General features: G+C 49.9%; 1 protein-coding gene across 1 annotated transcript; it reads left to right on the forward strand.

Annotated features, from left to right (window-relative positions):
- Nucleotides 1–2,008: 2,008 nt before the first annotated feature.
- HEY2 (hes related family bHLH transcription factor with YRPW motif 2) lies at nt 2,009–13,707 on the forward strand. The gene is made up of 5 exons (XM_075087561.1): nt 2,009–2,286; nt 3,440–3,518; nt 3,627–3,710; nt 6,399–6,480; nt 11,485–13,707. Exons 1-5 carry the CDS (start codon nt 2,204–2,206, stop codon nt 12,162–12,164), a joined length of 1,008 nt encoding a protein of 335 aa, XP_074943662.1. The 5' UTR covers nt 2,009–2,203; the 3' UTR covers nt 12,165–13,707.
- The last annotated feature ends 1,230 nt before the right edge of the window (nt 13,708–14,937 follow it).

A 14,937-nucleotide genomic window follows, 5' to 3' on the forward strand; every position in this document is an offset into this window, starting at 1 on the left:
TCTCCCGAAAGGTCCCGATATTTTTGGGGGGGAGGGTTATTTTATTATTTTTTTTTGGGGGGGGGTGGTTTTGTTTTGTTTTGGGGGTTTGTTGGGTTTTTTTTTTTCCGGTCAGATCCCATCAAAGGGGCTGTTGTGGGGAACACGCCCCAGGACCCGGGGAGCTGCCTCTGCCTTTCCCGCGGGCGCTGGCTTCTGTTGTGTCTAAGCAGCCAGGGAGCTTTTAGTAACTGTGCAAACACGGGCATGAAAAGGATGTCCCGGTAGGGCAATGAGGCATGAAATCCCGCTGTTCCTTTACATAGCGGCAACATCCACATGAAAGAGCAAACACCCAACGTGCCACCAAATATAATTGTGGAGATGGAGGGTATTAGCGGGAAAAAAAAGAGCTGGCGCCGATTCCTCTTTCATCGGGGCCCTTTCTCGCACGCACACCCGCAAACAAACCAAACCACCTGCACCTTCTGCAGGGTTTAACCGAGTGGAAAACTGAGTCGTTGGCACCACCGGCTGCTAAATATAAGGCAGCCGGGGCAAACTCCACCCGCGGCCGGGAGCGGAGCCGCGCCGGGAAGGTGCCCGCTCCCCGCTCGCCCCGAAAGGCAAACCGGAGCCATCCCCCTCCCTCCGGTTCCTCTTTCCTCCCTTCCCGACCCGCCGGTGTCCCCCCTTCCCTCCGACCGCCGCCGCATCGTGCCTCCCGGCAAACCCCGAGAGGAGAGGGCACGGCGGCCCCGGCGCCTCGGTGAGGGTCGCTGGGCCAACCCGCCCCGACGGGGAGACTCCTCGCCGCTCCACCGTTTTGCGGCCATCCCGCTGATTGCTCTCCGTGCTTCTCTCTCCGGCAGGTGCTCCCTCCGCCTTCCCCGGAGCCCGGGCACCCGCTGCACCGGGCGGGGAGGCGATGGGGCTTGCCCGGTACCGCTCGGCGGGGACAAGCCCCATCGCCTCCTCGCTTGCCCGTAAGTCCTCCGGGGCTGCCGAGCGACCCGCAGCTCCGTACGTCACCCCACGAGAGTCACGATTACACGGCGGTGCCCGGGCTGCTGCCGGAGCCGCAACGCGCCGACCCTCCCCGGTCCCCTCTCGGCCGGCGTCCCTGCGGCTGGGGAGGGAGAAAAACGTCCCCAGGAAGGTGGCACAGGGGAGGGAGGGGGGCCGGGCTGAGGGGGATAGTCACCGAAGGCGAAGGATTAAATTTCTGCGGAGTGTATAGCGGGGAACATACCGCCCCGAATGTATTTTGTCAGGAATCAGGAATTAGAAAACACAAATCAAACAGAGGGAGGGGAAAAAAAATCCCAAACAAAAGCAAAATAAACCCGCCTGTTACAGATCCGCCAGTAACCGAGCCGCTAAGCTTCCCCCGAGTCCTTTCCAGCCGGGATTATCGCCGTGCTTGGCTCCCGTCCCCGCGAGTGCCCGCTGCTCCTCGGCGCGCCCGTGGGAGACCTGCGGGCCGGGCCGGGCCGGGCCGGGCTTCACACCCTTCCCGGGATTATTTGTACCTTTCCCGGGATTTACACCACCCCTGAGCCCGCGCTCCTGTTTCCTACAAGACACCCCGCGGCACCCCGGTAGCGGCGCCCAGGGCTGCCCGGCACCGCCGGGGGCTTTGCGGGACGGGGCGGGGCGGGGGGGTGCTGATCCGGCTCGGGGCTGAGGGGCCGGGGGGGCAGCACGGCCACCCCAAAATGCCGGGTGGGATAGCGGGGCCGCCCCCCGCCACCCACCACCACCCCCCCCTCCAGCGGCATGGGAGGACTGGCAGGCAGATCCCATTTCTTCCCCCCGGGGGGCGAGCCCGCGGGCTGCCCTGGAGCCCGGCACACGCATCCACCACCACCACCCCCCCAGCCCCGTTCCGGGGCCATCCGCCCCGCTCCGCTCCCCGGGGGCCAGGGGCTGCCGTGCCGTGCCCCCGCCCGCCCCTCCGCGCCGCGCCTGCGGGCCGGGCCCCCCCGCGGGGCGGGCCGTGCCGTGCCGCGCCGCGCCGCGCCGTGCCGGGGGCGGGCCGTCGGGCTTGAGGCCGTGCCGCGGCGTGGGAACGCGCCTCAGAGAGGCTGAGCTCTGCTGGCGGTGCGGAGCTGAGCCCAGCCGAGCCCAGCCCTGCCGGAGCACACCCCCCACCCCCCACCCCGGATTTATTTATCTCTGCCCCCCACGCCGGCTATAAGCTGCGCCGCGTCCTGTGCCCACGATGAAGCGGCCTTGCGAGGAAACTACCTCAGACAGCGACATGGACGAGACTATAGACGTGGGGAGTGAGAACAACTACTCGGGGTAAGTGGGGGCCCCCCCCGGGGGTGCGCCCCGGTATGGGGCAGAGCGAGGGGAAGCCCGGCCTCCCCCTCGGGGGGGAGGGGGCGCGGCGGCACCCCGAGGGCAAAGCGGGGGGCGATTTTGTCCCCCCTCCAGGTCAGCTAGCAGCTTGTGGAGAGCCCCCCCGCGAATGTGGCCCACGGACTAGCTGCCCGAGCCTCGAAATTCAGCGGAGCGCTCAAGTGGTGGCTTGAGAGCCACCGGGCTGCGGTTCATTAGCTCCGCTTAATTTGCCATCTTCAGTTAGGTCTTTTCCAAAATAGCTCCTGAGCAGGCCGGGCGACCGAAGGGAATCCGCGCCAGTGGGAAACAAGCTGTGGAATGTAAGCAGGGATCCGCTGTGGTTGAATGGTCACTTCAGCGAGCCCTGCGTGCCAGCCCCAGGCGAGCTGGGGTGGTCGCCCAAGGATGGCCGGACTGTGAGCCCCGCAGGGACAGACCCCTGCCGGGCCCGCGCTGCTCTTCAGAGCTGGTCTTCCCAATTTAGAGGCACGTGCACCGAAGCCCCGTCTCATCCACACCAGTGGCTAAACGAGTATCAGCAGCTAGTGGTTTTTTTTTGCTCTCTCGTGATGAAATAAAGCCTTTTTGTACTTGCTGGTAGTATAGTTTTAAAAGTGGATTTCCAATTCTGTTCCTCATGCGGAACAGCGCAACAGACCGGGGCTGGACAAACTGGCTTTGTACTTGAGCATCTATTCACTTGTGTACCAATGGGCAGGAATGGCAAAACCTAGAGGCCAGGCAGACGTTGTGGCATCAGATACAGGTACTTTGCAATGCTGGTAGCGTATAGAGATAGTTCACCTGGTTTTGGACTAGGATTATCAGCATGTATTTGGTAGACAGGGCTTTATATGCAATGAAAACAAAATCAGCTGAGCTGGGTGGCGAGCTGTCTTCAGAAGGGGACTTTACTTCCAACAGTGTTCTGTCAATTCGAAACATATGCTGGGGCAATCAAACATGAAATCTCTGTCTCTCTAAAAATACTGTGCAGTGCAACATCTTCTATGCACTGAAAGAGACTATGCATACTTAATGTGGTGACCTGGTGTCTTCAAAGAGCAGTGTTAAGTTGTGCAACACCTGACATACTTTTATTGTTTCACAGGCAAAGTCATAGTTCTGTCATTCGATCAAATTCCCCAACAACAACATCTCAGATTATGGCCAGAAAGAAAAGAAGAGGGGTATGTTGTGATTAATTCTTTTCCCATATGACAATTTGCATGTGTGCTGTGATTTTGCCCTTCAATGTTTTTTATCAACTTCATGTGTTTTGGTTTTTTTGGGAATAGATTATAGAGAAAAGGCGCCGTGATCGTATAAATAACAGTTTATCAGAGCTGAGGCGGCTTGTGCCAACTGCTTTCGAAAAACAAGTAAGCTCTTTTTTTTTTCTTAATTCTGTATCTCATCTGGCAATGTTCGTTCTCTTGTAAAACTCATTAAAATAATATTGTATGTGTCCTGATCTGGCACAAGGCAGGCATTTCAATAAAATGCTTTCTTGTGGCGAAACTACTAGAAACATAATTCATTATAAGGCTGAAAAACATTTCCATTCTTTGGCTTGTTTTTCCCCTTAAGGGTAACTGTGTTCATGTTGCCTCTGTTCTTTCTATGAATTCCAGTAGTGGTTTTGTTAAAAATGCGCTTTACTCCATATTTTTAAAAAAAAACCAAACTCAACACAACTCCCACAAACCTGTATGTCAGTTAGCCTTCTCTCTAAAGATTTAATCTCCTTTGCCATTACTTTAAGAAACCTTTATTTTTTTGATGTATAATTTCAGTTGCAAACTAATCAGTCCAGCTTCCTGAAAAGGAAACAGACAGTCTGGATTATTCACATTTTAAAATGACGCTGTAGAACCAGGGCATTAAGAGAAGGAATAGGCCCATGTCATGTGAGCTAGTGAAGTCAGTGGTATGTTCAAAGGCTTTCAGTGAGAGAGTATTCAGTGGGAAGGCTGGAGGGATGCAGCTAACTGTGGGTCAGCTCCTTGGGCATGAAATTACAGACCAAAAGCTTAGAATGTAATCTGTCCTCTAAAAAAGGGCATTTTGTTTATGCCATTCAAATTACATTATTTATTTATTTTCCCCATATCCTGATTTCTATTTTTGGGGGGAGGGTGTTGATTCAATATTTAGCCTTGTTCCTGTTTTACTAGGGGTATCTGAAGATCTATGGATATGTGCAATTGACACTACATTTCAATAAAAAGGAACTAACTGAAAATAAAGAACCCGACTTCCTTGTAGTAGTAAAATAAACAGAAAGTAAAATTCGAGAGCAGGATTGCGATGTGCTGCATGTCAGAGGTAACTGCGTGGCAAGCATCGCACCGTATTAGGCCTGTTACATGCCTGGCCTGAACAAAAAATAAAAAGAAAATTTACATATTGTAATCATGGTGAGAGCATCACTTGTGTCACCTGCAATACACTTTTAATAACCAGTAGTTGTAACTGTGCCCTTCCGCAGGCTCTGGCAAAATGGAGTGACAGAGGTATTTTCAGTGAGATAAACAGGGGCAAGAGGCAAAATTTGTTTGTCCCGTTTTATTGTTTACTTCTTGAAAACCACAAACATTATAAAACAAGTCCTACAGAGCCTTTGGAAATTACCCAGCGCCATGCAGTTTTTAGCTATTAGTCACTCTCACTGAGACGGCTTGTACTGTGTCTATGGAAAAGATGAAGTCTGAGAAAAGTACAGGATGTAGTCGCATGTAAAATGGGGGATTCTGACCAAAAATGCACACACGCACCAACCTTTGTACAAGGAAAGCGCCGAAAGCAGTAAGTGGATCGAAAAAAATGTATTGGTGTAAAAATGAGCGCGCACTGTATTTTGTTCAGGAAGCCCTACCATTTTTCTGCAATATGCCAAGGACGAAGTCATCAGTCCTTTTCCAGCTCCTTGACATTCAGCTCACCAAAGTTTCCAAGTTGGAGGTTTAGTTTCGCTTCCTCCTCCTTCCCTCCTCCCTCTTCTCACTCCCCGAATTGCAGCTCTGCTCTCCAGAATCCCTCGCAGAGATTAGCGCTGGCCTTGCGGGGCCACGGAGGAGGCTGTAAGCCTTACCTAACTTGCACACGTGCAACCTGGGCGAAGCCGGCTGAGGCTGCAGGACAGCCGACGGCAGTGAGGCGGCCCGGATGATAAGTAAGAGAAAAATTTGGCTTGCAGGGTGCAATCCACCGGTGGCCAAAGCTTGTGTGGCCCTGGTTTTAACTGATGCAAGGGATGATCTCTTGCACTGGAATAATGTTTGCGTGGTAAGCTCAGTCATCTGGGCGTGCTCCAGGTATTCAAGGGAATGCTACCATGCAAAATAGTCTAATTTATAGATTAATATTTTACTACTACCTTTCAAGTTGTATTTTATACTTTTCCAGCATCTGTTGTAGCTCTGTGAGCCACCCTCAGTAACAGAAAAGATTTTTACTGACAAAGAAGCTAAACCCTTTTTCACAGTGCCTGCAAACTAGGCCTCTTGCTGACTTAAAATACAGTAGACTGCACGGTTGTTTTTTCTGTTGAGAATGATAATAGAAATTTCGGCAGCCAAATGACATGTGGAAAATCAATAGACGATTAAGACAGAGGGATAGTCCTCGGTGTGCGTCCACAGGGACACCTACTGGTAAAAGCAGAAAAAAAATGTTGCAGCAGGGTCTTCGTCGGCAACTGTCCAGACCTGTCCTGCCAGCTCTTCATTTGTGTTTGTTGTCAAAAAGAAAGTCCAGAAAGTTACGTATTTCTCTCATTTCGTGAAGATGTCACCTCTATGCTCTCTTCAAGACCAGGGCTATGCTGACCTATACCCCTAATAAAGCAAAATTCTGCTGCTGCTGCTGCTTGTCCTGCTAGACAGGAGACGGACGGCATTAGTCCTTAGACAAAGTCTGGGAGGCAGATGCTCACAAAAGAATTAAGCCGAGAATGTTCTGATGATAGGGGAAATTGAAACCATAAGGCTGAGCTCAGTGGAAAGTATATCGAATTAAAGTTTCTCGTAGTTGTAAGCCTGTATTTATATGAGTTTCTTATCTCAAAGGGATCTGCCAAATTAGAAAAAGCGGAAATACTGCAAATGACAGTGGATCATCTGAAGATGCTGCAGGCGACGGGAGGTAAAGGTAAGGAGATGACGGTTTCTTTTCTAATATTTGGGGATATCTCAGCAAAAAAAAGTTCTTTAAGGAGCTGCAATAGGCGTTTCCAGATTAAAGGAGTGGAAATCAATGCTAATGGCAGGATTGAACTCGTGGGAAAGAACTAGTGGGACAAAAGAAGCACTTGACCCTGGGCTTGTGTTTGCTTTCATAACACTGTGGGAGTAAAGGCTTCATTCACAGGCAGCCCAGTCAGAGATTTGTTTGGGGTTTCCAAAGAGGACTGAAATCTGCACAGGGAGACAAAACAAATACACAAACAGCAAACATAAACAGGAGGTTTGTGGCAACAATTGTGTAGCACAAAACCGATGCTAAACCTCATTATCCAGCAGCTATACTGAAGGAAGTGGATGGAGGGGAACTTTCATTATTGTTTATGTATTTTCTTTGTTCTGGAAAGACTTCTAAATGCCAGGTTAGACCATCTCATTTACCAGAACAAAACCTAGTCTTGCTCTGTGGAGCTCCAAGTATCTGATAAAGCAGACAGGTGGAGGGCTAGGAGTGCTCTCTGCACTCGTATTTATATGCTATATTTGTGTGCCAGACATGTGGGTAGCTCCCTGTTAGTGGGTGCTGGCGTGACGCAGGGGCTGCACTGGCTGACCCACTAGATCAGCCAGCTGCCGGGAGGCGAGCGTACCTCACTTGTGCAAGCTGACAGTCCTGAGGCTGGAGGCCAAATGATTCAGCCACCCACGAGGTATTCTGTATAGTCATGATTTTGGAACTTATTTGGAGTGAAAAACTTGCTGGCCTCCTGTAAGCACGGTCCCACATCCCTTGCCATCAACTGTGATTATGGTTCAAATTGTTGCAATGGAAACCAGCCGGTTTTTCATTGACCTGTTCTGCCACATAGGTAAAGGCTAGGAAAGAGGCGGCTGCTGCTCTCTCTCTTCCTTTTTTGATTAAACTCAAAAGTTTTTAGCCCATGCCTGAATTACTGCTCCTCTCTGTACCTTGCAGCGATTACAGAATTCAGCTGATAATCAGTGCATGCTTAACAACAGATGGTTATAGGAAAGCATGTCGAAAGCTGGTGTTATTTCTGAGAATTAACGCTGAGCTGACCTATGTATTTTCTAGGTGTTAACGGGCCTTTGCTAGGAGTCCATTTAAGCTTAAAATTTATGGGTAGCATGTTCTGTAAGAGGTGAAAGGGATTTTATTGCCCCTCATATAACAGATACACCTTTTGATTCCTTGGAAAACGTGCCAAATGAAATCTAAAAAAACCTGTTAGTTTTTATATCTAAAAATGACCTTTTAAAAGCACTATTATAGTTGGTAAAGCTACACTCCTGAAAGTTACAAAACACCAGAACTGATCGTGCTTTTGCAATTTGAATTCACATCCTCTGCGTGTGTGCGTAATGGTGCCATCTTTAATTGCGTGGTTGCGTGCTGGCTTTCCACAAGCTCTGTCTCACATGGTGCACGGAGCGATCAGGGCTCAGCTGCTGAGGGAAGCAGTGATTGTTTTGCTTCATCCTCCACACGCGACGTGCAGCTTGGCTATCCCAACCTGACCCCCTACCTCATGCTGCACGTCGTTCCTCTTAAAAGCTGCAGCAGCTCCCACCCCTCTAATGTCTGCACCAACAGAGGGAGGGCCAGGAGGTCAACCCTCCTTCCCCTGCCTCCCTGCCCAAAAAGGGTATGTGGGAGATGTCTTATAACTGGGTCAGGTTGGGTGGCCCAGATAGTGGGGCAGGGGACAAAGTGCCTGGGATGGGAGCTGCCGGGCAGAGGGAGGCGTCAGCAGAGCCCTGGCCTCCAGCTGCAGCTGGACAAGCTGGGTTTTGTCAGCAGTCCCAGGTTCTGTGGTCTCTTCCTCAGTCTGCTGCCATGCCTCTCTGTGCCCCGGCTGACACTGGCATGCCTGTGGCTGCCCGAGGCCAATGCAGGGAAGGATGAAGCGTTGAGGTGCAGGGAGAGGCAATGCCAACTTACACCCGTGTGAGCCCACTGCTGCTGGGTAGGCAACCGCAGCCGCCACACGCCATACACAGCCCCCTTGGTTACTCGCCATCCATAGCAGGTGGCACATCAATATAATACCCAACTGCTTCATGAATACTATGACTTTATCTTCTCCTTCTGACCCAGAGATAAGAGTAATCTCACTGTGCGGATTAAGAAACTTTAAGGAAAAGAGGTTTGTGAGTTAGTACTGGGCAAAGTTTAAGCCTGCGTTTCCTGCTTGCTTAATGTTTTACTTTGCAACCTAAGAAAGAGCTTTAAATAAAATTTTCTTAGGGTGTTTTTAAGGCAGACATTTGTTTTATTTGCAAGTGTCGTTATTCCCACTTTGTAACTCATCTTCTGAGCCAGAAACTTTTTTTGATCAGCAATAAAATGAGTTCCATCATTTTTCCTATGGACAAAAAGCAGCAGGGAGAAATGGGTCCTGATATCCTTATGCTCCCCTGCGTTGAGCGCTGGGGAGAGCTCGTCCTCTTCCTTGTCACGCAGAAACGGAGGACACCCACGATGGGGAATGCCCGGGGCTAGGAAAGCCAGGGTGGAGTCAGCTGCTGCTCTGTGTCCGCTGCTCTGCGTGCGCGGTGGGCATGGCAGAAGAAAACCCGATGTGGCTGCCGTCCCTTCTCTGCTTTTCAGAGCTGCCCGCCCAGGCAGGCTGCCGCCTCTGAGGTCCTGCGCGGGCTCCGTGTTTCCGCTGCCCTGACGCAGGTGCGGGCAATGGTCTCCTGTTCAAGTTGAGTTATTATTTTGGCCTGGGGCCAGGGCTTTTCGCTGACCCTGCATGCAGGCACAGGGGAAGAGTAATCTGGCAACAGTGGGGCCTCGGTGTTGTTTTACTGCAGCTTCACTGCAAATTTAGCTTGGGTGACTGACACCTGGGACAGCAACATGGGTTAATATAGCTCAGATGACTTAGCCAGTGTCCTGTGTGCAGAGCAGGTGGGTTACCAGCATAGCTGAAGGAAAAATGAGACTTCCCATTCGCTACAAAACACCGGCATGTATGCATGTGGGTGGTGGTGTAGGATGTTCTTGGGTTTTGGAAAGAAACAAGAAACGACGTGTTTAAGTCTCTCTCAGAAGGGGGAAGGCAGCAAAGGGGAAACCTGGAAAAGATAACCATCAAAATCAAAACATAATGGAGCCTGGGAGCCCCAGCTCTCATCTCCCCCCTGTTTTCATGTCCTGGCCACCATAGGAGACTGAGAGGGAGCCAGGATCACCAGGGCTTTGGGACGGCTCGTCACAGAGCCAGCACCTCAGACTGAGGGGAAGCTGGTGACAACCACATCCCCCACGTCTCCTCCGGTCCGGAGGGAAGGAGGCCGGGAAGCCCTGGCTTGAGCCATGTGCGCTCAGGACTCCCAGGCAGGCTGACTCATGGCCAGAGCCGGGAGGCGGCTTTGGCTGCGCGTCAGCCCCTCTGAAGCCAGCAGAGGTCCTGGAGCCTCCGGCGCGGAGGCGGCCCCCGTGCCAGGCTGGCTGGCACCCGAGCAGGTACCCTGCCAGCTTGCCACCGCTGGCCTGCCTGCCGTTTGTTTCTCAGGAGTTCACGCAAACCGTGGCATTTCCACAGATTGCTTGGTCGCAGTGGACCTGGCAAGAAAAAAGCTGCGAGGAGTCAGTGCTTGCTGAGACAAGTCCTTGACCCCTTGTGCTCGCTGATCTGCTGGCCAAGCCAGCGTTTCTCTCAGGTTTCGTACAGCCTCAGATGAGCAAGGCAGCCTGCGTCAAAATCGCTGTCGTAATCTGGCAAGAAGGGGTATATAGCAGGCAGGGGATTTGGGGCAACGTCTATAAATGTGCCCAAGTTAATTCTATAATACGGGCATGCAGCAACAGAAAGGCTCTTTCCTTGCTTGAAAGTTGATAAAAGTGAAAACAACTATCTGAGGTGCTAGCATTTTTCAGAAAGACTGAGACTATTTCATGCCAGAGAGTGTAAGGCCTAATGCAGATATTGCTGCCACATTCCTCCAGATAAGGGTACTTGATCTTTATACACTAAACACACATCATAGTCACAAATACCTAAAAATTTTCACTGAAAGCAAGAGAAAAAAACACTGTGCCAGCCTGGGAGTGGATAGAACATTATTCCCCCAAAGAGGCTGCTTTTAAACTAAAATAGGAAAATTCCAAAAACTGGAATAGGTTTTTGTAGGTGACAAGCTGCAACTTAAGCACTAGATTTGATGCTAGACCCTTTTAGAAAGGGAATATCTTTTCATGTGCATTTAATAAGACAATTATTTTTTTCAAATGCTTTTTTATCCCAATCCTGTGGAGCTCCAGTTGCTGTTTGTTGAAATAACCTCATGGGCCATATGACTGTCAGTCTTCCATCTCCAAATTAGCAATGGCATTACATAAAACGTTTTCTCAGTAAAGCTTTTTATTGTGTGTGTGCAGAGTCATGACAAGATGTTTTTAGTTTGTAGTTAAATAACACCGTATGTCATATTGTCTTAATGACTCTGTGAAGTAGATGGGACCCCGGCAGCAGTTACAACAACTATCTCACAGTGTCGAGAAATAGTTGGAGGGCGTTACTAGGAATTCCAGCGTAGGGAAGAAAAGGCAGGGTAGTACATGCAAACTCTCTGATCTCTAGCCTGTTTCTTTGTGTGGATAAACGTCTGGTTCACACACACGCACGCGCAGGGTCAATACTGCACTGCAGCAGCTTGCTGAGGAATTTCAGGAGAGGCATCATATATCTTTTTAAGTATCACGAGTACTTACGGACTTAATTCTTTTCATTTGTATATTGTCTGTGAAAACAAATGCAGCCTATTGCATTACAGGGACGGTCACACAAATAATTTACAGGTCAGAGAACAAACTTTTCACGTTGCAAATCTTAACCTGTAAATGGGAGGTCTGGCGGCCGAGTGAGGACTGGGTTAGCCGTGTCACCTAACGTCGCTGGGAAGCTGCTCAACACTCAGCGCCTCTTTTGCCCTCTCCTTGCAGGTTATTTTGACGCTCATTCCCTGGCCATGGATTTCATAAGCATTGGCTTCCGGGAATGCTTGACAGAAGTCGCGAGGTACCTGACTTCAGTGGAAGGTCTGGACACATCTGACCCACTGCGTGTTAGACTCGTGTCTCACCTGAGCACCTGTGCCTCTCAGAGGGAAGCCGCCGCCATGACCTCCTCCATGGCCCACCACCACCACCCCTTGCACCCTCACCACTGGGCAGCCGCTTTTCACCACCTCCCTGCTGCTTTGCTGCAGCCAAACGGACTCCACGGCTCCGACGCCACCCCATGCAGACTCTCTTCGGACGTGCCCCCCCATGGCTCTGCCCTGCTCACGGCCACCTTCGCCCATGCCGATGCCGCCCTCAGAGTCCCCTCCGCTGGCAGCGTTGCTCCCTGCGTCCCCCCTCTCTCTACCTCCCTCTTGTCCCTCTCGGCTACCGTTCACGCCGCGGCAGCGGCAGCCACGGCCGCTGCCCAGAGCTTCCCCCTCTCCTTCACCGGCGCCTTCCCCATGCTTCCCCCCAGCGCGGCCGCCGCCGCCGTGGCAGCAGCAACAGCCATCACCCCTCCATTGGCCGTATCAGCCACCGCCGGCCCTCAGCAGGCTGGCAGCGGGGGCAGCACTAAACCCTACCGACCCTGGGGGACTGAAGTTGGAGCCTTTTAAGGCCCCCCGTCCCTTCCGGGTCTGGATCCCTCCTCTCCCTCAGCACACACATATGTGCACATCCACACACCCCCACGTGCACACCCACACCCGCACACGAGCCTCTGGGACTCCAGCGTGTCCTTCCTGCTCAGCCCGGCCGAGGGGCCGCCTTCACCCAAAGGGCCTGAGAGGTGCCAGTAAGCCCACCGAGGAACAGCACAGCTATCCTCGTTTCAGGCGTCGGACAGGACATGGGATGGTATCTTCTTCTTCTTGGTTTGTTTCACTGGAGGCACCTTGAGGGAGCAGCAATGGCTTTCAGAAGCAGCGAGACCATACCTGCATGTAGAGGTTTCCTGGGAAATACGTAGACACTAGAACTAATAATTCTCCAGCTATGCATCCTTGTTTGGCAGAGAGGTGGGGGATCGCACCTACCAGGTCTCCCCAGGCTAGAAAAAGAGTTTGAGTTTCATAAGTGCCTGACATTGAAAAAAGTAATAATAAAAAAACCTATATATATGTGTGTTCTGCTAAAACAAATAACATTGCACAGATATGGAAATGGTATGAGAAAGAGGGGAGATCCTGCATTCAACTTCAGGACTTGGATATCTTTCCAGGGAAGAGCATGCTCTTGAAGGGGAGAGGGGTTTTTTAGCCAAAAGATTGCCGAGGAAGAATGTTCAGTTTGACAGGCCTAGTTCTCGCTTCCTTAGTTCACTTTCTTTGTACAGACTTGCCAAATTGTGACATCTAGCATAGCATTGGTAAAAGCAATTATCTTATCAGTGCTGGGATTAATGAATGTTTCAGCACTGCCTGTGAGCCTTGAGGCACCATTTTTTATGACTTAAATATGGTGCTAGCTCATATCTGCACAAACGGTGAATTTGTCATGCACCCAGAAGTAACCACCTATTGAAAGTGTGCACACTTGGCTACGGTTGATTCATGCCAATACAAGAGACTTGGTATTGCAAGAGTTCAAATTAACTTATTTAGTTGTACTTGGACATCTACTTTTAGCCGATTCTGTGCAAGATCCCTCTTCTTTTCACTATCAACTACAGGGAGAACGATCACTCTGGGTATGAATGAAGTTACGGTAGGGACAGTTTTTAAATTGGCTATTAGCACGCCAACATTGTAATGTGGGTTTGATTCCAAACCAAAATGAATGTATTAAAGGGTATGTCAGTAAATTATTTTGTCAATACCCAGACAACTAGTGCTGCATAAAATGGTTTGCTTTCATTTTTTATTACAGTGACTTAAAATAACCTAAGTATTTTAATACATCCATTCAAGAACTAGAGATTTTATGTAAAAAAAAATAAAAATAAAAATAAAACACAGCATGTATTATTATGCACTTGATTTCTCTGCTGTGTGGAGAAAGCAATAAGCATTGAGAATGTTAAACATTATGCAAAATATACTTTAAAATATTTGTTTTAAAAATACTGTACCTAGTCGGTCTTTTATGCATTACTTTGTTAACCTTTTTTCTATGCAAAAGTCTTTACATATCACTAATTAAACGAAGTCCTTTTTGACTGCATTTTATGGATGATTTGTTGCAGTTTTTGTTTCCTCTTGAGGAATACTCATAGACTCGAAGTTAATTTCTGCCACTGATAACAAGGCTATCGGCTGCTGTGCCCGCTTCTGCTCCCCTTGCTCAGCCAGGGAGCGCCTCATACAGCATGCTCTGCAATAGGCAGTGAAAAGCAGTAAAGCAGCATTGGTTTTCAGGCTCCTAAACTGGTTCTGCATTGACCATACGCTTGATGATACAAACCCGTCTGTCCATCCCAGAGAGACCCTGGAATTGTTGGGCTTTCTAGGTTCAGCTTTCCTGGAGATTCTCACTAAGGGCCTGCGTTTCGAATGGGAAAATTTCAACCCAATGACATCATTAAATATCTGTATTGAGAGAGGGTGGCTTTTCCCCCCAGTTCTGGTCTTCTAATTTACCAGTTCTCAAGGGCTTATTATTGTTTCACCTTAGACCTGCAAACCCTGTCTGTGGAAGGCATGTAAAGCTCTGTCCGTGAGGATAAGCATGAAGCCTTGTGTGTCCAAAAGACACTGAAAGATTATTATGCCCACATAACAGTTGAGAAGACTGAAACACAGAAGTGGGGTGACCACCCTTCAGCCAGAGAGAGACTTCATCCTTTGCCAAAATCCAGCCTCATCTCAGTGACTCGCTCCCCTTCATCCCTTTCTCCCGCATGCTAAGCATGTAACCCATCCCTGCCTGCATCAGCTGGGCTCCTGCACCTAGGCGAGCAGGAATCGTGATTTGCCTGAACAGCATGCTGTCCCATGGAGAAAATGGACGAAAAAGCGACAAGAAGGCTTGCTACCCCTGAACTGTAAATCATTCTTGATACTCTTTGGAGTTTTGTTGTTTGGGGGGGAATTTGACATTTTCTTCATTCAGGACACAAGTGCTGTACTGGCATGTTTAGCAGCATCCAGTTCAGGTACCATTCACTTTCCATATGAAGAGTTTCAAGAACAAAGACGACATTAGTAACTGGCAAGTAGATAAAAAGTGGGCTTTATTTACATGAAAAAGAGCAGGTTGCAACCCTACTTGACTTTAAGCTGGTAAGTATTAACCTGCCCTCTAAGAGCCTAGTAGGAGGTCTCCCATGCATCATAGCACATTAAAAATGGGCAGCCATCGACTTGGTTCCACCTAAGGGCTTCAATTTAATTGATGTGCTGCATGTCATTATGATTTGTTGCCCCAAATACAACATCTGCCTCATTCTAA

Source organism: Phalacrocorax aristotelis, chromosome 3 (genome assembly GCF_949628215.1).
Source record: "Phalacrocorax aristotelis chromosome 3, bGulAri2.1, whole genome shotgun sequence".
NCBI classification, from domain to species: Eukaryota; Metazoa; Chordata; class Aves; order Suliformes; family Phalacrocoracidae; genus Phalacrocorax; species Phalacrocorax aristotelis.